At 39.1% G+C, this 25241-nt stretch overlaps 1 protein-coding gene across 2 annotated transcripts in view; it reads right to left on the minus strand.

Moving 5' to 3' along the window:
* Positions 1–454: 454 nt before the first annotated feature.
* gabrb4 (gamma-aminobutyric acid type A receptor subunit beta4) overlaps positions 455–25241 on the minus strand; it is a 53967-nt gene continuing 29180 nt past the window's right edge. The window contains exons 3-10 of one of the 2 annotated variants that reach the window (XM_026181779.1): positions 20679–20746; positions 18282–18502; positions 10217–10299; positions 6240–6377; positions 4058–4210; positions 2749–3005; positions 1953–2042; positions 455–1650 (exon numbers count right to left, since the gene is read on the minus strand). In XM_026181779.1, the coding sequence (XP_026037564.1) occupies positions 1297–1650; positions 1953–2042; positions 2749–3005; positions 4058–4210; positions 6240–6377; positions 10217–10299; positions 18282–18502; positions 20679–20746 (1364 nt within the window). In that variant the 3' untranslated portion in view covers positions 455–1296. The remainder of the gene's footprint in view (positions 1651–1952; positions 2043–2748; positions 3006–4057; positions 4211–6239; positions 6378–10216; positions 10300–18281; positions 18503–20678; positions 20747–25241) is intronic. The other variant, XM_026181780.1, reaches the window with a different exon arrangement.

A 25241-nucleotide genomic window follows, 5' to 3' on the forward strand; every position in this document is an offset into this window, starting at 1 on the left:
TACTCAATGACAACTGGTCAAACTGTAGGCGGATATGTTGACTCTTTTGAATATACATGTTCGCACATCTTCACTGCAGAATAATTTCAAACGAATCACAAAAGCAATCCTCCGTTTCCTCTTAGCAAACACAAAGCAGGATATGACGTCAATGAACGCTGCATCTAAAGAGCGTCGTTAGGAGGAAAGAAACAGCACAAATATACTTTCATGAGAATACTGAATGATAAAATGTACAGAATATGCTTTTTTTTTTTTATCTCCAAACAATCAAAATGAGTAATGCATACCTTTGACTCTTTTATCTTGTAATGCCCTAGCTCTAGAACATGTTCTGACACTCTCTGAAATCACAGTATTTTTCAAGTCAAAACCATATCTACAATAATCAGTATTTTGTTTTTAACCGTAATGAAAAAAAGGAGCCCTCTCCCTCAACCTCCAACCCCCCACCCAATCCCCACCCTCCCACGAGGACGCGTTTCTAAAAACAACATGAGAAGAGAAAGGAATACAAGGGTTGTGTTGACTCTCGTCGAGAATGCGGCGGTCGTCCCCCATCCGAGCGGCCCTCTAATGGAGACCATTAGGCCAGAGTTGATGTCTGATAAAGAGAACGATATCACTTCAAAAAACCCAAGGAACAACACATAATCCAAACAAGGTTGCTGTACATAGTAGAACCGGAGATTTCCGTGCATGTTATCCATGGGTGATGGCAGGGGTGGGGGAGGTGGGGGATTCGGCTGTAGGGGTGCGTGTGGGGGGGTGCCAAGGATCTCACTCAGCTGATGCCTGAACAGACAAGCCACCACTGATTTCATGAGCTGCAGAAGAGGATTTTTGATTACAGTAAGTATCAATAAAAAGTCAATGGGACTCTGAGACATCGTTTCTCTCTCGAGAGCTTTCGCTTTCTCTTTTTTTTCTTCTCTTTTTTTCCCCCTTTTCTTTTTTTTCTTTTTTTTTTTTAGCAAAAATATCATGCAGTCTTTAGTTCCAAAACCCCCCTTGGTGGGATCTCGTGTTTGTTTTGTTCGTTTCAGCAGGAAAAAGAAACTCAAAGTCTCCAAATTCTTCTTTCACAATTATTCTTAAACATTCAAGTCATCCTATTAATACTTTGTACAGCAGAAAGGTCTTTCGGATTTCACATGTGTATATATAAATATAATATATAGAAATATGCATATACATATGTTCAACTCGTATATGTGTATACATATTTTGGAACTGTATCAAAGCCAATTTAATGTGCTCTCAAAATATGGCCCATGATTCCTTGTGGGATGCACATCATTTCACATAGTACAACCAGTAGATAAGGTTGAAAAATCCAAAGGTGATAGGGAAAATGACCCGGGACCACTTGTCAATGGTGCTAACATCTGACAGGTTGGGGATTTTCAACTTGAGCTTGGAGGAGCGTCGTCTTAGCCGACAGTTGGCCCGGCTCCGCATGGCACTCCGATCCAGCGAATGGTGGCTGAAGCCATCTCGGGGGGCCATGGGCTTCCTGAATTGGACCCCGGAGCTGTCAAAGGACATGACCGAATTCCGAGAGTCACTGACGCTGCTCCCCACGTCAGAAGGCATCACTTCGTTATTCATCTCCAGCGTGGTGAGGAGGATGTTTCCATAAGCATCCACCTGTGCAAAGCGGCGAAAGACACAAAGATTCAGCGAGGTCTGAAATGCCAAGGAGCAGCCCCATTAATCCCATTAAAACTGATACTTATGTTAAACCCCCCCTCCCATCCCACAAGCTGTCAAGCTTAAGCAAAATGCAGGGATGATATGGAATGTCATTTCTCGCATGCAACAGAAATAGTTAACAAGACTTTCTTTATATATTACTACTATTATTATTTTCTTTCTTTTTTTTTTTTTAACACAAGTTACTTTATCGTGAGGTCTGGCCTACAGCTGATATGATTGCTAAATAAATGTACCCCAACTTTTCTTTGTTCCTCGAGATACAGATTTCTTCGCTGTGTAAATGACCTGAAGGTGTTGGTTTGAAACGGCACGGAAATGGAGTCCTTGCAATGTGAAAGAAAAATGAAGAGAACATTAAACGGCTATAAAAATACTGGCAAATAAGCACATTTTCTCAGAAATTACACAAGGCATAAGACATAGAGTTAACAGGAACAACTTTTGAATAAACATAGCATTTTTAGTACCTCACACACAGGAAAACAGGAAAGGGGGGGGGGGCTTTTTTCACTCCATTTTAGCATCTGTCATTGGCAAATTGCATAAGTGCTGATGCTTCCTTATCTTACGTTTTGATGTTTATCCAATTTTTCTTTTTTTCATTTTGCAGGAAAACAGGCGCTGAAATATAAGGCCGGCCGAGTGAGAGTGAATAAAGCCTACAGCATAAACATAGACAACAACCTAAATAAGAAATGGGAATGTTTACACCACTGTTGAGTTAGATGAATAGGTATCTCAATGAAAAAGGCTATGTTCGATAAAAAGCAGTCAGTGCTTGAGGGAGAAGCAATGGATGATGGTCGGTGAATGCATATTAGGCTGTGGTGGCATCAGTATGCTTGTGGAAGATTACTTCAGGGACTAGTGTATGCATATGTGTCTTTGGATAAAATGGCTGTGGCTCGAAATCTTATGTGCAGAACATCGTTGTTTTGTACTTGAACTCTGACTGACACAGAGAGGTGGAGTACAAAAAAAGGGGGGGAAAGAGAGAGAGAGAAAGAGGCGGCAGATGAAGATGCAAACCTGTTCCCTCAGGCGCTTCTCTTCGTATCTTGTGCGCTCATTGTTGGCTTTGTTCAGCCTCTCGCTGAGTTTCTTCTGTTGCGCGGGGCCCCGACCAAAGAACACGTAATTTACAAAGGCATATTCAAGCAGGGCCAGGAACACAAACACAAAACAGCCCATGAGGTAGACGTCGATGGCTTTCACGTATGGAATCTTTGGGAGAGTCTCCCTAAGGTGGGTGTTAATAGTGGTCATGGTAAGCACCGTTGTCACACCTGAGTACAGCAGCACACACACACACACAGAAAAGAAACACAGAGACCGTCAGATACTGCACATGTACACACTTTTACTCCAAACTGTACTTGTGTATCGTTACTTACTGCGTGGTGATAGAAGTGGTGAAAGGAGTGCACAATTTACTTTTATTTAGACAAAAATGTCATTCCAGTGTTCTTTTCTCCCTTTTAATCTTGCATTGCTTTGCTAATATAGTGGTAACTAAGTAATATTTGCCTTTAATGCGTGTTAGAGGAGATAAGGAGAAAAGTGGGATTGTTAAGTAAATGTAATCGGATACATATTTTTACTAGAGTTCATTGATTGGCTCCAAAGTAGGAGTTACAGTTCGCCGCTTTCACAGGGCCTCTGTCACTAACACAGAGAGACAGCCAACCATTCACATCTACCTCCAATTTACAATCACCAGTGAACCTAACATAAGCCTGTCTTTGGACTGCCAGAGAAAGACCATGAAAACATCCCCACGCAGAAGGGCCCAGCTGGGGGGTGGATTTGAACAGAGGACGCTGCACCATCACTATGCCACCGTGCCACCCTGATCACATCTTAGTCTAACTATCATAGCGTTAGTCACTTTGATGCGGTTTATTCAATTATCATGGCAGACAATGCTCTGAGAATACTTGAGAAATTGGATAAGTGTCATGAAAGTTACCAATTTTGGTAGTGTAGCTGGGCCTTGTGTCATTACTAATTATTTGCAATAAAAATATTATATTTAAAATAAAGATTTTTTTAATACTGTCTCACTGAAATAGTTGTGTTATTCTGTTTTTGGACTAATTTCTGGGAACAAAAGAAATTCCACATGACCGCAATGTCCTATTGAAAATAGCTGATGCTGTGACCTTTAGGTGTGCGTTTGTTGTAATTATCTATCAGTCATTTGCCTGTATATGCTTCAGAGTTACACAGGAACAAGTAACACTGCACGACAGCCACATGTTGTTCCTTCCTGTGATAATAAATATATTCTAGCAGAGATAGTTATGAGTTTAATAATGCAGCAGTGGCTGCGGCTTACCCAGGGCCACCCGAGCTGCAGAGGCATCGTAATTGATCCAGAAGGAGACCCAGGAGAGGATGGTGATCAAGATAGAGGGCATATATGTCTGCAAGATGAAATATCCAATGTTCCTCTTAATCCTAAAACTCAGTGAAAGCCTTGGATATGCACCTGTAAGGAGAGAGGATGGAGGATGGGTGATTTTGGAGCAGGAGAAGAGTGAAAACACATTAGTAAAAAAAAAAGAAAAAGAAAGAAAGGAAAAAAGAAGGGAGAAACCATGGCACAATTTAAGTGTTCCAAACTCTGCACTTTGACAACACGCAGGGTAGTCATTTCTCCATTTGTTCAGATGGAGCACTTAATTTCCCCAAAGCGATGGATTCCTTTCCAGGGACAAGTTCGATTCCAATTAAACATGGCAGAAAGTCGCAAACGAGGCAGATTTTTCTGCAACCCCTATCTCAGCAGGCAGCTCCAGCATCCCTCTGAGAATTGTCACAGTGAGCTGCTCTGCTTTTCTTTTGCACTTTCTCTGTCCTCTAAACATTAACAAACGGCCATTTTTAAAGGTGGATAATTGCAGTGCATGCCTATATGCTGAGAGGAAGAAAAATGTGTGCCGTAAGTCATTTATTGCAGAATCTTACCAGAAAATGTTTTCTAGGAAAACTATCAGCCAATGTAAACACTGATGGGTGGTTTCTCTGCTGTCTAGACAAGATATTTTTTAAAAAAAATGTAAATAAAACTAGAATACAATGATGTACAAAAGATTTTGAGCACAATATTTAATTGGAAATCGTGCAAGGGCATGTTTATGTCTAACAGAATTTCATTTTGAGTGTGAAACTGTCAGCAAAAGTTGCGACAGGGGCACCGTGTTACATCTTGTCATTTTTTTACACAAAAAGATGAGCATTTGGGAACTGAACAGGTGAATGTGTTATCCAGTGTTGGTTTTTACTTTTTTACTCTGGATGCTATAACTCCAAGAGGATTTGGTTGGACATTATGTTGCTGAAAGAACTTTCGGCAAAAAGTGCTGCTCTAAAATCTTCATGAATTTTATTGAGTATTAATGGGAGCTTCTGTGCCATTGCACTAATGCACCGCCACACAATAGAAACTATAGTTGTTGGCTTTGGACCAATGTGTTACCTGACTTACCACCTTTAAGTCACTGATCTGTCATCTTGTCATCTCACCAAAGGACAATTTTCCACTTTTTTTTTCTTTGCATGATTTTCACTTGTATTGTATTGTCGATGTAGCAACCTCGAATTACCTGTAAATCTTTTAATGGACATTCACATAAATGCCTTATCAAATGTGATAAATACATGCCAGATAAAGAGCAGCAACAAATATTATTGGAAGTCGTCAAACTCAATGAATTATTAATCATACATTCGACTTTTTCCTCTGTTTACCCTTGTCTGGTTGCTTAAGGGAAGTTGGAATCAGTTGAAACACAACTAAAAGGACATTTATGTTACACGTCTAAGGTCGCTTCTACATCTTTGCTTGTTGAAAGTCCGATGAGAAGATTAATAATCCGTACGCTGAATACGAAGCACAGAGAGAGTGAAGTGTTAGGTTAACATAAATACTGCAAATAAGGATAATGAGCTAGCATGCCTGTATTCAGAGGGGAAAAAGCTCACCTACTAATAAAGCTATTTATCTCTCTCAAGCGCTCTAATTAACACATCTCATCCCCGGAGTCCCTGACGTTTGCCGAGCAAACTGACAAGATTGCAAGGAGGCACTGCCACGGGCCAAGAAGTATACAGTATAAGGCAATATAAAAGCTGCTGCTTTTGCACTTTTTGTTTAAAGTAAACAAGATATGTTTTGTTAATTGGTAGTTTAATTCCTGGAAAAAACAGCCTCCCTCTCATCATTGCTCTCCATCTTCATAGCTCACTGTGCACAGCAGTAGTTTTCTTGTAGTTATGATTCTTTTAATAGCAATAATGATAAATAAAAGCTAAATCAAGAGTTTTAGAAGTGTTGCATGAGTAATCCTGATGAGACAGTTCTCTATAATCTCTAATTTGTGAGAAACAAAAAGATGTTTGCTGGACCATTTCAGGCTTTCATAACCAGCAGCTCAGTTTCTAAATTTCTGCATTTTTATTGTGATTTATTGTGCTTGTATGCAGCCTCTGTCTAAATAGATGTGAAGCATTCTTACCTGTAGTAAAGATGACCTCCTTGGACACCAATTGGGTGGCCACGATGGAGAACTGAGGTAACTCTAACTTGTCAACGCCTGTAACAGCATTGTCTCCTCCTTCCCAGAAGAATACAATGTCATCTGTGGTATATCCATCTGTGCCAAGGTCGGGGAAAATGAGAAGTCAGGGGAGGGAGGTGTAAATGTGATAAAGAAACCCTCGTTAAAGTCAACCACATTTCTGTATGAAGTCTGATACATGAGTATGGATAATAAGTCAGGGCCTGCACTGCTTTGAAGTCACTGAGAGTTCAGGAACATGGTGTCTTTATATGTCTGTTGACTGCCTTCCTAGATAATAGTTATCTATCTATCTATCTATCTATCTATCTATCTATCTATCTATCTATCTATCTATCTATCTATCTATCTAAGAACATCATATAAACAGAAAAGCATGGTAGTGGTAGTGTGATGATCTGGGGTTGCTTTGCTACTTCGGGAGCATCAACCAGGATTTCTGCTCGTTACTAGAATGTCCTGAAGTAGAATTCCCTGCCATCAGTTTGTATCCTGAAGCTCATGCATACTGGAGTTATGTAGCAGTCAAAGTCCAGACTTAAATCGAATTGCTTTGGCAAGACCTTAAAAGGACCGGACCGTTCCTGCTAAAAAACTAAACAAAAAACCCTCCAATGTGGCTGAATTAGAACAATTCTTCAAAGAAGAGTGAACCAAAGCTCCTCCACAGTGGTTTGAAAGACTCATTGCCAGTATTTGCAAATGCTTGACTGCAGTTCTTGCTGCCAAGGGTGGCTCAAAAAAGTGCATGTGGCATTTGTTTTTCACATAGGGACGGGTAGATTCGGATAGCTTTTTCTCCTTAATAAAAGCTATCATCATTTAAAAACTATTTTGGGTTATGTTTGTCTAATATTAAAATTTGTTTCACGATCTAGAACATTTACGTGTAACAAACGTTCATGTTTTTGTTGTAGTTTTTCATTTGGTGTATTTGTTAAGTAAAAGATCAAGTGTAGTCAAGCAGTGGGAGCAGGAAGAACACATTTTTGCTTAAGACTTAAATCTACCAATCCATAATCACATGCTTCACTATCCCATCTCCTGTGAAGATATAGCCCCGTATGCATTAATATCTACATAAATTAACATATACTGTATCATAGGTATGACGCGCCCACATATTCTCAACTGGCAGTGCAATTGAAAGTGACCACAGTTAGATTTATGTCAGTAGGCCAGCATGCATTCACTGCAGAGCCGTTTCTCAGTCTGAGAAGTATTACTCCATTTCACATTCTACTACTCTGTGCTCAGACCTGGACTGCATTCAGTAAGGGACCAGGATTCATTACTATTAAATCTCTCTTTTAGGTTATAGGAAATGCGACATTGTCCATGAAATTGAAACAAGTGGCTGACTTATAAATCAAACTGATGTTTAATGTGCACCATTCACTAGTGCATAGCTTCCATGACTGTAAATAGCAGAAATGCATGCAAGTCTTTAATTCACAGCCTGTCCATATTTGATTGCTTATTGAAATCCCCGAGGGTAAATGCTAGGCAGTTTTATCTTGAACAACATGAACCACAAAATATCTGGTGTATTGAGCAAGTGGATTTGATTGATGGAACGGTCAATGAAAATGATCAAGCAAATACAATTTTTAATTACACCACAAGCATATTTTTCTCTCGGATAATGATTTATTGAAATTAAAGCATTTGGGGGAAAATAATATGTGAAACAGCTGCCAGCTAATGTTAGGAGTTGTATTTTATAGGAAAGTTTAAAGTGAAGTGCAGACTTTTAGTTTTTATTTCAAGGGCTTTTTTTTTTCAATAACTATTTGGGAATTACAGACACTTTTAAACACAGCCCACTCGTTTTCAGAGGATCAAAATTATGAATTGACACAATTTTAAATATAAGGATTGTTTTTTATACTTGGATGAAAATTCTTTGACTGGCTGAAATCTTGTTTGTGGTTCTCTCTGCCTTCAGGTTTGTACTTAGTAACTGAAAAGCATGCACTGTTGGGTTGAGACCAGGAAATTGATAAATATCCCAAACCCTTCCTGGTCTTTTTTGATACTTTGTTGATGTTTGTAGTTTTGCATTGTGCATCTTTTGGCAAATTATGGGTAGAGGATACGCTACTTTGAGTTTATGATTGTTTTTTACTTTGTTTTCTTTGTTAACACAAGTATTGTTTGATGGCTTTGTGTTGTGGTAGTGGTAAGACTGTTTATTAATCGGTGAGCATGGCTAACTTATTAGTCTTTCCCAAAATATCAAACTGCCCCTTTAGGACATACTGAAAAAGTTCCGATTTTTGAAAGAAACATACTACCTTATTCAAAGTATCTGGGTCCAGACTACCTTCTAAATGAATCATTGCTGATAAGCCCTGAATCTGGTGCTAAATGGAACCTAACCAATAACTAATTACTACCTTCTTGCTACCGATATATTGGTTACATGTCTTATGTACAAATTATTCATTGAAATGTATGATGTGGATGTGATGGGTAGAGTTAGTATATTATTTATTAATGTGGACACTATGTTACACATTGAAAGTTCACTACGGTTTGCAGTATTAATTACTGGCCTTTGCCACTGAATAATCCACGGCTGGCTTGGTCCATCTGTCACACTGATGGCGGACTGTGACTATTAAAACTGGGACTTCAGCTCAGCCAAAACTTAGCCGCAACATTAAAAAGCCAGCAACCGGGAAAAAGATTTTGCCAGTAATAGGGACTATATCTCAACCTCACTTCCTATTTCATCAACTTAAGTGATGTCGTCATCCAAATAGATTCAATTTTCCTCCCTTTTCCTGTAAAGAACGCAGACAGTTCGAGTGTATCGGTGTTTTCCCAGACTACTGAAAGGAACCAAAGAAGTTATCTAATTTTTGTGCGTGTATTTCATTTCAGCTCAGTTTTGCAGTCATTTACGGTCATATTAGTTTCTCTCCTCTGCGTTCTTTGCTGATCTATGCACCCTAAAAACCCTTTTAGATTGATTACTGTCTCTTTTGGAGGTGGGTAATCAATGCACATCATCAAGCACTGCAACTTTTTCTTTTTCTGAAGGCAGTCATGAAGTCATATACGCCGAGGGTTAAACATCAGACAATTGCCATACATGTGCAAAGATGACAAATATCTTTCTAATTCCTCATGCTACAAAATAAACCAAAATAAAACTTTATGTATTTGCACCTAATTCAATATAGATTACCTGTATTGTAGTGATTAGCTAGCAAAAAAGTCATGGTTGAACATTAGGGTGGAGCATACTGTGGGCCGTCTGCATTATGCGAAACTCTTGAACCTTTTATGCATCAGTTTATGAAGGAAAATTATTATCAGGCCTGGGGAGTAAAAATATGACAAAAATTCTGATATAAAATAGAGTTAAGCTCCCAGACAAACCATACTGCTTTTAAATAATTATTCTCAGCTTTTCTTCCCCCTCACAGTTTGGGCCACTCTCCTTAAAAGTTGCTTTAGTTAATTGAGGCTGCAACACTGATTCTTTTTCATCCATCCTGCTTGAGATCATTGTCCTGCTACATGGTCCAGTTCCGGACAAGGTTTCGCTGTTAGACAGAGGGCCTCACATTTGATTGTACAATCATTTGATATACAGAAAAGGTCCTGGTCATGGCTCCAAAACAAGACCAAATCATCACCCTTCCACCACCGTGCCTACATGTTTGTGCTGATATGGTTTTTTGGATTTTTCCAAATGCAGTGCATTCTTGCATACTTTTTCTAATTGTAGTGTCATGAACTTTAACATTTAACATGCTAACTAAGGCCTGTAGGGTCTGAGAAGTAGCTCTTGGGTTTTTTGCTATTTCTCTGAGCATTGCACAGTTTGACTGAGAACAAAAATTTATACTTATGGCTGTAGGTATGTTTTTTTTTTTTGAAGGGTCTTTTGCATTACTCACAGCTTTCAATTTCCAGGGTGCAGTTCTGTTCATCAAGAGGGTACCTCCTTAAGTCCATCATGCAAGCAGCAGTAGTGGTTATCCTGTGAGACAAAGACAGAATAGAGACATGAAGACCTGGTACAGAAAAGACCAGATGAGGGGAGTAGTAAAAAGTCCAACAACAAGGAAGACATAGTGCAGTGGGGCAAGGAGTGGTCCTTTACCTGGAAGTTTCAAGTTCTAATCCTGCATGAATCCAAAACTTGCATTAACCTTTTTACGGCACATGTGAAGCTCATGGTCAGGAGATCTGCAGGAAGTAGATTTTCTTTTTTCAAATTCTTCCTTTTCTTGACATTTTTATATTTCTCCTTTAATATAGAGGTCATCATTTGTCATGTTGTACATAATAATGAACCATTAGTATGACGATTCCATAATCAAAATTCCCTTTAAGAGTAATTATTCTGCAGGTCATTGATTTGATGACAGTTTGTCAATACTCTATCTGTCCCTATGGGTCTGAACATACATAGCTTTGTAGGTTCTTTTCTATAAAGGGGAAAATGTGAGACTTCAGTGTGATTTATACATTTGTGATTTTTGAGGTCTGGTGACGTTATTTCGTTTTATGTGGATCACTAACTGCTCAGAGCCTGCATAGGATTTTGTCGATTTATGTTATTTATTGCTTGCTCTGAGATATGCATTTCTGCCAGGTAGCTTTAGAAAAATGTATGCATAGTAGCTTAATGCCAATAAATCAAGGCGCACGGGAAAGCAGCTTTGGCTACAAATTACACATGTGGGGGTCTTTGAGATATTCACCGGTGCAGCAGATTTTAGTTATTACATTTCTGCGGTTTATACCAGCTGGTATGTGTTCATCACACCAGTTCTCATTTGCTTACTGCTGCCCTGTGCAAGTAAAATATATTTACAGTAAATTAACTTTCAGGTCATCGCCTTGTGACAGAAGCAAGCAGCACATTCATGTGAGAGCATGATAGCACCTCACAAAGTTTCAGCTTTTAGGGGATGCAATACTTTCGGGATACACTGAATCATATAAGCCACAGATGCTGCCAGAGTCCATGGTTTTATACTAATATAGCAAGAAAATATACACAACCATCTACCATAACTAGAATTAGAAATACATTAGATAATAAGCTCTTTGTGCTGGAAATATATTGCTTGAACACAGAGTCTGTAAATTGGTCATGGTGGCGTGAACACAGTTCTGCTGGCAGGTAATTGGAAAACAAAATATGTTCTGCTGAAGCTGATTTGGCTATATTTACACCCCAGCATGTGTGGCTACTAAAGCCATGATGGCAAAAGGCACCATGAAGGGTAAAGAAAATTATACATGTACATAAACAAAGTGTGCGACACGTATGTGTTTATTATTCACAATAACACTGTGCTGCATTCTGCTGCACAAGCAGTAAGCTGTTCAATCTGCATGCTGTTCTGCTCTACTGTACCGCACCTCCCTGTTGTCTCACAGCGATCTTCTGCTGAGAGGGTATAGCAGGGCCACTATTGTTACACACTGTGACAAGATAACATCATGCCTAATTACATTAACAGAAAAGGTCCCTTGGCAATTGTGATTCGAGACCAAAAGTTGAAAAAAGTCAAAGTTAACAATAATTACAGTTTAGAATTGCTATATGAGTCCATTTAGTCGGTTTCTCCCTGCACTTGTAATATGAGCACCATGAACACCATGTTAGAGAAAGACCAGGGTTTGGAGTAAACTAGATTTATGCAAACATACAATTGGGATTGAAGTTCATAGATAAAATAAACAGCTGAAAGTGGATAGTGCAGCAGTCCTTCGATATCATGATTACAATAATAAAGACAAGGAAAAAGTAGAACATTCACAGTTAAAAGAAACATTGGCTACCAGTTGGAAACAAACAGAGGTCTCCTGGGTTACATTTGAATGTTTCCTCTTGTGTTTAGCAAACCTGTCCATCCACCCAGACCACCTCCCTACATACCTTTACCTGTGATCACTACAGTCTACTACTACTACTTGCCTATGAGATGGTTTTTTAAAAAAAAGGCATCATCATATTAAAAGTTGAGTCCTTTGCAGTTCAGACCGCAGAAAGAACACGGAGACAAAAAAGAAAGATAAATTATCAGAGATCATTTCAAATCATTTGGGGCTTCTGTTATAGATAGTCTACATACTAGCCAGGTTTGGTCTTGGTGCTGAAATTGCACTGAAAACTCAAGGAGTCAACAGAATTTGAGCTAATAGCCTCATGCAAACAGAAAGCAGCCAGTTTTCATTATCAATAATCTTGTCTCTTGCCTATAGATTATTCATCATGAAGTGCAGATATCTGCAGTTTTATGCAATCCCATCAAACACTGTGTTGTTTTTTTACATTGATTAAATGATCAATTTAACATTTTCCTTTACTGCAGTTAAAATTATTAATTAAAATAAATAAGGTTAAAATCATAACTCTCTCTTTTTTTTCATGATTGCACAGCAAACATTAACAAAACATCCAAAAAAGAGAGCCCCCCCCCCCCCCCACCCCCCCTCCAGAGAAAACTAATACGATGGGTCCTTTTTGATCATAAACAGGAAGACAAATCCTGTCAAGACACTGTTACTATTCTTAAAAGACAATACCCCTGATACAGCAGCACAGCGGAGCAGTGGAATCCAGGCAGCTGCAGAAACAGCAGCTCAGAGTAATGGACAGAAATGAATTCTTTACCCCTCGGCAAAAAAAAGAAGAGAAGCCCACAAGAAATGAAATTGACTTTATATGTGACAGTTAACAAGTCAGGAGAGAATCATCATTGAGTAGGCACGAGCTTGGATGGCTCACAGCGAGGGGCTGGGATTTGGAAATGTCAGCAGATGTAGGTCAGCAACTTCCAGTCCCACAAGAGATGGTCAGCAGCCTCAGACCTGTGCATGCACTGCAGTCTGACACTCAGCACTCTCTACGCTCTGGATTTTAAGTTTATATGCAATGCAATTTAGTTGTCTTTGGAGGTAAAAGACGAAAGTGAGGTATGGGGAAGGGAGCCATCTCAATGGGCCGGCCTTTGGAATTGGCATCTAACGCCTAAAGAAACCTTTGTGGTCAAAATTCTGTTTTGATGGAACTTTGCAGCTTCTTTTAAGTCACTGCATTGCAAAAATGATTCATGAACAAAAGGGCTGACTAGTATGCAGCCAGTAATATAAAAAATAAATAAATAAAAGGTTCATTCCACTCATTTCAAAGAATTATGCCAACATAACACCACTACTAAAAGCAATCTGGAGGTGGATCCCAGAGGCTCGGCACTACAGACTGGTAGGCTTTCAGATATCTGAGCAAAAGTTGTGACGCCTACGCAGTCTACTCCTGTATCCATCTCTGTGTGGTAGTTTGCTTACCAAAGAAGATCACTGTAGTATCACAATGCTTGGCTTAATAAACAGAGCAACATGAGAGAGCAGATTTACAGAAACGGGAAGAGAGAGAACACAATCTGGCGAGAGCTTAGCTCAACAAAGCCCTCAATGCTCATATTGGCTGGTTGGTTTGCTGGTGATGATTCAGCCTCTGAACCCATTGGCAAGTTAGAAAAACCTGCTCAACAGTTTTTTACTGAATACATCTTCTTTTAGTGATGTTGGAAGTGACTTTGCGTGCAACACCCTGATGTTCCCATGCATCTTTTGCGGTTTGTTATACGTAATAAAGCACAAGGTTCAAATCTATCTGTAGAATTACCTGGTACAACCGAAAACAAAGAGCTTAAAGAACCAAAATGTTGCAATGATGGAATTTCATTGTTTGCTTTTTTTTTTTTGTATTTGCATTCATACAATTCCTTCATCTCTGGATTCTTGTGGGCAAGCACAGCACTAATAATTCATGTGTCACAAGCATTTCAAGTAAGTGTTGAACTCAAAATATTAAGTTCAAAACTGTTCTGTGTGCATGTATGATCCTCAAGCAATAGCTGAAATTAAAAAAATATATACTAGAAACTGAAGTGTTAAAACTGCTTTAAAGGGTTCAAAGCTAAACTGTATGGACTATTACTTGAACAGTGCATAATCCTGTTAAAGTATTACCCTAAAAAAATGTTAATTAAATCTATGAATAAAAGTAATGCCTTTTATCCCACTGAAATTTATTGCTGTACGAGAAAAAAGAGACACAAGTACTTTGAAATTATGCACAAGCCTAGTTAGACTGTCACATCAGAAGAACTGGTTTGTGATCCGAACCATTCTTGGAGCATTGATCATTGCTGCATCCACAACTCTCCATTGCAATCTATGTATTACAATACGGAAAATTTAGAACTAAGGATAATTATTACCGTTTACTTTATTAAAGTAAATTAAGTTGTAGCGCAGAACAGAGTAGTCTTTGAGTTATAGGTCTGAATATAGCATCTTCTAAAATATCTTTTTTCGTGTGTGTTTGAGCATGAGAAAAATTGATTTAAAAAAAAGTTGGTGCAATCTGACTGGTAATCTGGAAGAACAAAGGCTGCTGGTACAAAGAATCATTCACCATTCAACACTCAAAGCCACATCAGTGGGTAAAAAATGACGGTGCCTTTGTGAAGCAGAGACAATTTTAAGCTTTTACCCAAAATGATTATAAAAATAGAAGTAGTCGAAGAACGCAAGTTAGATTAGAATCACAGTAAGTTGTACGAAACAAAGCACATTTAAAAAAAAAACAAACACAAAAAAAACACCAGTGCTAGCACATTTCACAGTGAGTGGGTAGAGAACAGGACAAGGTGCAGTAGCGTGTTTAATGTGATTGTCCACAGTTTGTGTCTATCCCCCACGTCGTGCTCAGTAGCAGGACGTGGGGGATAGACTCAAACGGGGAGGGGCTGCAATAAAATCCATTTAAAGACACCGAAAACCTCAGGCACTCTGATTTGAGAGTCACAACAATCAATTGGCTTGAACTCAGACTACAAACATTTATTGTGCATTGTCTGTTCTGGTTGTCCTCACAACCTCTGGGCAAAAGACGAACAAATCAAGAAAGCAATTTCATTACACGCTCATGGGAAGCTTATAAAGGCCCTGGAATCACCACTGCATGTACGATTATGCACTTTTTTCTAATTACACACTGCTGACAAAAATCAAATCTGAGACCATCTACTATACAGCTTACAGCAGACAACACCAAACTGTAGTACGTCTCAGGACGAGCTGTTGAAGAATTAGCTGACGTTAAAATCCCCTGGAACGGACTTCGCTTTCCATTTCGTGCATGCGGAATAAAAAGCCAGCCGAAGTGCAAATGCAGGTGTAATGCAATTTTCTTCTGGCTCTGGTCCATTTTTGCTACCCTTGTGCCTCTTTCTGCGGGCACAGAGGAACCTGCATGTGTTGAGCTGCGCTGAGTGGAGCAGCTGGGAATGTTTATTCAGATCAGGTGGCGCAGTGTCATTTGGTACCATTTTGGCACAAGTCTCCACCTGCTTAAATTGGCCGCTGCACAAAGTTGTTATTTTATTCCACACACATTCAAAAACTAACAAAGCTAAATATTTAATGGGGTAAAGTCAGAGATTTCACTTGGTATATGCTATTTTGTTCGTGCTATTTTTCTGTTTGCTTAATTAGTACCTGCATGGAACAATTTTAAATACTTTTTTTCAAGTTCCCTTCCTTAAAATACCAAAATAGTGTACTCGCCTTCATAAAGGATGTACTCTCCAAGTCCCCCTCTAGTCGTTCCCAATGTGATCATCAGCTGGATGTATGTAAACAATGTTGGATATATAACGTTCCCCATCAAACAGCAACTCTTTTTTTTTGTTTTGTTAAAATAATATATTCATCCTATTCCTGACTTGGAGAACAGAAACACAAGTACAGATTGTACTTGTCTGGTCAGAAGCTAAAATTAGCTTGGCATGCCTGTGTGGAATTGTCACAGTAGATCCAGATGAAACCGTCTCACAGATATTTGTTTGCCACCTCTGCATCAGTGAGGATGCATTTCTGTTGAAGTGATAATAGCCCTGTGACGAGTCATAAGAAGAAAAAGAAATACTTTTGCAGTCACATCTCCTTTTGTGTCAGCACCAATTTGGTAATTTGGCATTTCTGAATGCTGATTATCGCATTAATAATTCATTACTTCATATGATGTAAACCCTGTCGCTGACATTTTCCTTTATTCGGCGAACAAAACGCCTTCCCAGCTTCTTTGCCTCTGTCACACTACTTTATTTTAATAACTTGTGTTAAGAAAAGCAGCAATCCATTGTGAGTTCCATAAACCTTACTTTAAGCAGTGCCCAGGGGATTTTTAGATGGGTCCCTCTGTGCGCATTTGCTGTTGACTGAATTGTCTGGTTCGTCACAGTGATCTGGGACATTGAGGTGGTGAGCATTTTAAACCTTTTTTTTTTAGCCTTTCTGGGTCAATGAACCTTTGCTTTAATGTATTCGTCACTGCTTCCAAAACATTGTGATTGTTTCAGGTCAAGCTTATAACTTTGCAGACCATTAACTTTAAAAATAAAACTTGAAAGTCTGTTTGTTGTTACCAAAAATAAATCTGTCATATTTCATCCTGCCAAAGGACCAGATGATATGGGCTAGCAGAGGTGATCTTGTTTTTCCAGCTTAAATGTGGTTTAAGGTTAGTAAAATATACCACTTGATGAAGGAAATGGCCGGCAGCACAGCAACAGTTGTTCAGGTGATCGTAAGAGCTGTATGTATGGATGTTCAGCAGTTTGCAAAAGTTTTATCAATATCGAAATACTTATGATTCTGCTGTACTATTTATTTTACGGCTAATGCTGTTTATGGTCACAGTGAGACGGGTCCTTTACTGGCACACGTGGAATGTTTTTCTGTGCTCACATTATATTTTCTGGGGCTTAGACTTCTTCTAGTATAAAAGTAAAATGTAAAAGGCAACAAGAACTCTGTCCAGTTTCCTTCCAGGCTGTGGGCAGAGAAACATCCTGGAAAGATTTCTAATCAGTTGCTGAGGAAAATGGAGCTGCACATAGCCACACTCACACTGGGACATTTCATGGTGTCCAGTTCCTTCTCACTTGACCTGTTGAGACTGCAAGAGCCAATCTGCCTCTAAGTTCAGCTGTGTAACAAACTTTGGTAATGATAAAAATGATAAATAATAATTACGCAGTCTCATCTGTATTAACATTAAATGGCTCAGTCATGCTACAGCAAAGACAGGAAAGCAACCTCCTTGTAAAAGATTGGTGGTTGCAAGTTGATTGGATTGATTTTTTTTTTTCTGATTTGGTGCCCAACTGTGAATAGCTGTGGCAACAGCAAGGTGACTGCACAGGTTGCCTGGTGGAAGGCAAGCAATTCTGACTTAAACAGTCAGTCTCAGACAGATTGCAGACAAAATAACTAACTAACTTCCAAACGCATTGCTATCTATTTGAGTCAGTATTCACTGATAAGGGCACGCCTGTGACAGGCCACTTTCCAACAGGGGGATCAACTCAACTGGTTGTAGTTTGGTTATATTGCTGTACAAAAGCAAGGCTGGTGAGTACCTGTGTCATTTTGTAGTTCAGTTGAAGTCCTGGAACACCTATGTCACTGTTTTTGGAGGAATTGGTTTGGGCTGGATTACTTTATTAACTGGATATTATCACAAACAGATTACATGTAATTGCCATCTTGACCCCATTCAATAGGACATGATAGCAAACTGATAGTACACTGACTCTGTCCTATTGCCATGTTTTCCCAGCCTGACATACCAAAGTTGCTCTGCAGACAGAGACTGTTTGCGGGTTGTTGTAGACCTGGTCTACTTAAAAGTTCATTTCACACGGTCGCAGCAACCAATAGTCATCAACCTAAAAATTAACTGCACTCTTAGTGTCACAGCATTGCTATTATGATGTGAAAGCAAATAAAACAACAGTTGGACGGTAAACAGAGAAAAAGAAAGACAGAAGAGTGTGGCACAATGTATCCACAGCACCGATGCTTGCCTGATAAGCCACATTAAAATTAACCAGCAACCCACGTAGTGCGTAGCGTTTTTACTGCTCTTACCTTAATCCATATAAGACGGTGCCATCAGGGTGCAGTCGGATCATACGGTTTTTTACTGTCACACCATGAAGAAAGGACTTCTTGTCATTAAGGAAGTAGGTGTCAGGGAGCCAAAGCTGGTCTGCTACACGGTTGTCCAGAGTTAGGTTTAGGTTCAGCTCACCGTAGGCCAACCGTTTATCTCGCCAGCTCTGCTGGAAATACATTGTGATGGTATAGTCCTGGGAAGAAGTAAAGGAAAAACCAACATAAACCACAGGCAAAAAACAAACAAAGAAACAAAAAAGTACTCAACTGTACTCAAGGGGAAAAGTAGACAGTTGTTTTAGATTAACTGCTGCTCAAAAGTTAGGTGCAGAAGAAACTAGAAGATGCTTAAGTGAATCTCAGATCAGGAAAAAACATCTAATGTTTCTGATTGTGTTAAGGAAAAGCGTGAGAGAGAAGGATTAGGAGGAGAAATGCAGTGAAGTGGAGAAATATCGTCTTGCAGCTAATGTATCCCCTGTAGCCAAAGGGCTGTGCTGTTAATAGTGCTGAGAAAAACACGAGTACAGGCGCTTAATGTAAAACCTACAAAGTGCAAAAAAAAACAAAACGGCGGCTTTCGATGCATCTCAGATTATTAGAGTTAAATAACAAGTTTACCCACACTCTGCATTTGAGCATGATGCCTATTAAGAGATCTGGTATCCTTCCTTTCTGATTTATTATTAATGACATAATATTTTTTCAGAAAACGCCTCACCCGTGTACAAATGAATGGCCACGGGGCTCGTAATGAGAACTAAACCAAACTACTGATAAACAACTCAATCACCCCTTTCAGTGACATTTCTCATTAATAATCAGCAATTTTAGATGCAAATTTGAGGAAAGGCACTCTAACGTCATTTTAAAAAACACAACCCAATGAAATTTTCTGCTACTCAAAAACCTGCAAACGCATCGACGGGCGGAAAACACTGACATTTTATGTTTTTGTTTCATTAAGACCGTGAATTTTTAATAATCAGTCTGAGTGACTGATTGTTAGATGTCTTGATGCATTCTCAATCATCCAGGAAAGTAAATCTCCAAAAGTTGATGCTGTGATTGCAGCCATTCCCCAACTCTCTGTGAATGGTACTCATGGCCATTGATCAGTGGGTTTTGGTTAGTGGTTGTTGATCAATGGTCATGAGAATTTGCGTAATTAACCTGACATCTGACCTCCCAGCCCGTTGTTCCTTCAGTGGGCTGGTTTCAGTCATTATGCAAATGTACTGTTTATAAGATTGGGGAAACCTGCAGTCAGCTGAGTCTGAAGAAGTCACTTGGATGAGTGATGAAATATTTCTCCTACAAAACGCTACGCCCAGATGAACAGAATCAACTTTAGGGGATTGTTAGATGTATGTCAAATCACAAATAAACTTTGAATTTTTGGAAAATTATTCCATCACTCCAGAAGCAAAAAAAAGCCATACAGCAGAAAATAATAACAATAATCATAATTTTTAAAAAGCTGCCACACTATGTGGGCGGCTATATCATGCTGAGTGAAAGAAAAAGAACGCTAAGAGACAGGATGATGTCATTTTTCAGACATCAGCCATATTGCCTTATCCAGTACTCCAGCCTGCCTCTCTGACAGTCTTTGTCAGAGCAAACGAACACGTTGTATATTACCTGCAAACTAGTGTGAGGAGTAATGATGAAAAAAAGGAAAGAAAAAAGAACCTGCAGTCAAATCTCAGTGTCTCATTCAGTAACAAGCAGAAGCGGTTGTCCACCATCACACGTATCCACAGTCTGTGTGGCTGTTCAGTCCAACTGAACTGTACAAAACACAGTTAGTAGTGTTTGTAGCTGGAAAGCCTTTGAGCAATCCTGCCTTTGCTGATTCTGTAAGCAAGTATTTGCCTTGGTATTTGCAAGTGCTGTGTGATAGTTATTTACTTGGTAGTGATCCCATGCAAAGTAAATGCAGGGATAATATTGCCAATACTGATTAGAATGATCATTAATTTGCAATTTGACCACTAAATCACTGTGATCGGATACCACAGTAATTAGTGAGCACACCAAAACACACCTTTAAGCTTTTCATGTATTTTCAAGTCTTCAAAAAACACTAATTTTGAAGACCTGGAATTTAAATGTGCTTGTCTCTAAAGCACTTTGGATCATCTTTTATTATTTAAATGTGCTGCAGGCTATAAATAAAAATAGATGTGACAGTCAACACAGAAATATTCAGATATTTTTCATAGCGAGTGTTTGAGATATATTTTTGGGGAATTTTGGTATCTGATATTTAATATTTGCATGGTTTAGCATGAATCTAGTCTCTTCTTGCAAGGTTGGGAGTTCCTAGTGTGAAGCCCTCCTTAAAACAATGAGATCTGAACTTACCATGTTTACTTCTGAGATGGAGTCTATACTTGCTATGTTGATGCTCATTCCTACGACGACTGGAGGACCTGAGGAGAAAGGAAAACTTGGCGTCACCAAAGCGCTTTTATTTTTTCTTTTCTTCTTAAACACACATATTTTGAAGCGATGCGCTAACATTAAACTGCTTGATAAATTCAGCAGCATCCACCCAGCCACATCAGATTTTGTGTACTGACTGATGCAAAAATCGACACTGTGTTATGTTTTTGCATATGAAAACAGCCATTTTTTTTTTTTACCGAAAATGCACTGTACCCTTGTTCAACAGCTCAAATACCCCCATCCCCAAAAAGACAAAAAAAATCACACTGAGCACAAATATAAAGGTTAGTGCTTAATATGTGCAGTTGCCAGTGGGTGGATGCAAAGCCCAGCGTAAAATATGAGCCCCTTTCAGAAGCCTCTGAAACCACACGGAGAAAATGCTCTCGTACATACACGTTTCTATACTAGCAGTTTATGTAAAAGAACGAAAAGAGTGAACCACGCCTCATTTACATGATTATAGTGCATGTGACAGATATGCATGCTGACTCTCTTACAAATGCAATAACCACATACCCATTTCAGTCGTCACACAACTTTAGGTTTACGAGGTGTATGCATTCACAGTGCACATAAAACCACAGTCGCTGCAACCAACAGCCAGTGACACCATGTGACTGTGCTGTATACAGTCATGAATACGCATGAGACACTGCCTCAAATACAGGAAGGCACACTGTAACACTAAAAAACGTAGATACATAACTGCAATAAGCTTGCTTGTTCTTTTCTTAATGCCTTGCATTGGCCTTAACTGGGGGAACAGATCTGTTACCATTAGTTCTCAGTGTTTTATTGGTGCAAAATACAGCCTTCCCATTCCCTGTTCTTCAAACTAAGTCACCTTTATTTTGGTTGATGGAGCCACAAAATATAATTTGCTGACACGGAAAACAGAAACAGCAATAGCAGATCAGTGATTGGTTCATGTGGCAAAGCTGAATCAGGGAATTCAGATGATGTGCCACAGTTTTATAGTGGAAGTGGCATTTGCATAGGAATCATAACTACGAGAGGAAAAAAAGCAACTCTGCTGCAGTGTGTACAATCTAATATATCATCATACATACCCGAAAGACATCAGACTTATAGCTTTTTACTAAAATGAATCAATGCGATAGCTACGTTATTAGTGCACTGCTGCTGTGTGAACTGCATGTGATATACTACTGTATATCATATGCATGGATATACTGCATCTACAGTATATCATTTTTCAGGGACTGGTGGCACACATTAATTAGAAAATAGAAAGGAATAAGGACGGCATGATAACTTTTTTTTATCACAAGCAATGACTGGTTTGTTATGCTGATTGTTTCTTCGAATTTTCTCTTTTTTAAATAAAAGTTTACTAGGCCATCATTTCCTGCACAGTTTTAACTGCACAGTGAGATTCCTCAGCATTAGCTGCTGGTAATAGGTACTGAAAGCGAAAAAAAATTTTTTGGAGTTTCATTGGGACAGAAGTATCAAGTAGAAAGCACCACCAATAATTACTTTTTTGTAATAACACAATATAATTAACACATTTTATGAATATGTATATTGTTATAGCCTATTGTGAGTCACAGAGTCAGAGAGTGACATACAGCTGATGGTTATACTGCACAAGTTCACATAGACAGATTCTTTGCCCAAAACAGATCTAAGACTTCACCTCTGGATCCTCTAAAAATATAACACTCTGAAATAAAAAAAATATATATTAATAAGAAAAAAAAAGTTGACAGCTGCTTTAGATGACGAGAGCTGTGGTGATGTTAAAGGTTGGAAACTTGCACAGTTCAGAGGCCATAAGGATTTTAAGTGTATAAAAATCACTAACATAACCCAGATCTGCCCAAATAATCTCACCATACAGAGTCTAGATGCATAAAGAGTCCCCATGACTATGCTTCTGATTATGGCTAAAAATAGAGTTCAATCTAGCCTGTCAGTCTGCTCTCAATAACTATAGTGTGTGTTTCTGTGATACAAACATCGATCCATAAACTTTATGTCTTGCCTCTGTAGCTTAGAGCATGGAACAAACTGTGCAGTCTAATTCATGACCAACTCTGACCAACATAATGACTAGGAACATTTTGTTTCAGCAGAAAGGTGAATGAAATAAACATTTCTGCTAGAATTAGCTTTGATGACTAATCGACTTATTTAAACTGTTTGTGTTTTGACAAACTTCATCAATTATACTAAATAATACTGCAATTGGCACTGACAGATTGTCTGTGTTTCTCTTTTCATACTGGTGCAACATCCACTTCCTTTATTAAATATTTAATTGTGTACCGCATTAGAACATTTAATTGTACTCCAGCACTCTGGAACAACTTTTTTTTTAAAAATACAGCGGGGTCCGAGATCTCCAAGCAATTCAGAACAGAGTGCTCACTGACGTGACCAGGAAGCCAAGACGGTTGTTGAATGTGGCTAAAACAAATGATTTATATCACGATCATACCCAATAAATCATTTTGCACCTCATTCCTCCTTAACGACACTTATGTTACACATTTCAGTGCATCATTCTGCTTAAACTATCATCTGCAACCTATAGGTGTAACTGTACTGACACACATGTGTGGGTAAAACATTGTTAAATTTAAAAACAAAACCTGTGGCAGCTTTGTCATGTATGAAATATTAGCACATATGTTAAGTGGTCACAATAGTTGGATTGGCAAATTAGTTAATGGGATTAGAACTGTGTTACCATTTGCGTACTACACATCAGGCATAACATTATGACCACCTGCCTCATATTGTGTTGGTCTCTCTTTTGCTGCTAAAACAGCCCAGACCCATGGACCCTGTACTGGACCCCTGTAGGTGTAAAGTAGTTTCTGATACCAAGATGTTAGCAACAGACCCTTCAAGTCATGTAAGTTGAGAGGTGGAGCCTTCGGACCTGGGTGTACAATACATCCTAAAGATACTCAATTGGATTGAGATCTGGGGAATTTGGAGGTGAAGTCAACACCTTAGACTCATTGTTTTGCTTCTCAAACCATTCCTGAACACTTTTTGCTTCGTGGCAGGGCGCATTATCCTGCTGACAGTGACCATGGCCATCAGGGAGTACCATTTCCATCAAAGGGTGCACATGGTCTGCAGCAATGCTTAGGTAAGTGGTACGTGTCAAAGTAACATCCACATAGATGGCAGGACAGCAAGGTTTCCCAGGAGAGTATTATCACTTTTGATAGATACTGACCACTACAGACCAGAAACATCCCACAAGAGTTGCCGTTTTGGAGAAGCTCTGACCCAGTCGTCTACCTATCAAAACCTTACTCTAGCCTATTTTTCCTGCTTCTAACACATGAACTTTGAGGACAAAATGTTCACTTGCTCCCTAATATATCCCACCCACTAACAGGTGTCACGATGAAGAGATAATCAGTGTTATTCACTTCACCTGTCAGTGCTCATAATACTATGCCTGATCGGTGCAATCTTGAGGGTCATGAAATAACCCCCGAAGCCTCACTGCAACAATCTATGGCTTTAGAGAATTAAAAGGCATATCAGATGTCCGCTGTAAAACACAACAGAATCAGACGATCAAAAAACAGCAACAATACAAACATTCTATGATATTTTATGATAAAATGTGATAACATGAATGAATCTGCTACTATTCTGGGGATCTGACTGAAAGACCCGCACACGTTCTCTCCTATACTCTGCAAATTCTTCTTCTTTGACTCGTCCCACTACTCTAAATACCCTAAAGCTCTGTCATCTTTCCTGACCCATCTTTTCCTTAAAAAATGGATGATGGAAGGGGGTATAGGGCCATTTTCCATCACACTTTGTGAAAGCAACCAGCAACTGTTTTCCCCAGAGATGCCAAAGTACATTCGTTCGCTAGATGAAAACAGAAAGCACCAAATCTCACCTCTCTCTCTCCCACCCTCCCTCCCTGTCTCCCTCTGCATATGTTGACCCTGCTTTAGAGGAGCAGAGTCACTCACTTCACTACCACAGCTTTCTTGAAATAAAACTGTTGCCTGCACTTGCACTTCACAAGTTGGAACGAAAACAAACACCATTAGACGTTGATTTTCATAAAAAAAAAATTAAAAAAAACCCCCAACAGTAGCCACCACATACTTTCTTGTTCTCCGCTGCAAATGTTTCCAACCATCTCTTAGTCTGTCTTTTTAATAATTTATCAAAGGTTGGGATCTGTGGAAAAAGAAGGGTGCGAATAAGAGGAAGAGATCATAATGTCCCAAGGCAAGCCATATTGTGTGCGAACAATTAGCGAACTAGCATGTAACACTAAGTTTTTCAAGAAGCCTCTGAATGTGTCAGCCTGCTCTGGCTCGCTGACGGGTTGCTGGCCAGCATCGCAGTAGGAACAGCTTGTAGCACATGTCTGATGATGGTCTGGGCATAGATGTGGTGCATTAAAATGGAAAAGAGGCAAAAACAATATGAGTTGATCTTTAGTCGCCTACTGGTTTC

The sequence above is a fragment of the Astatotilapia calliptera genome, chromosome 10, assembly GCF_900246225.1.
Source record: "Astatotilapia calliptera chromosome 10, fAstCal1.2, whole genome shotgun sequence".
In the NCBI taxonomy this organism is placed as follows: domain Eukaryota; kingdom Metazoa; phylum Chordata; class Actinopteri; order Cichliformes; family Cichlidae; genus Astatotilapia; species Astatotilapia calliptera.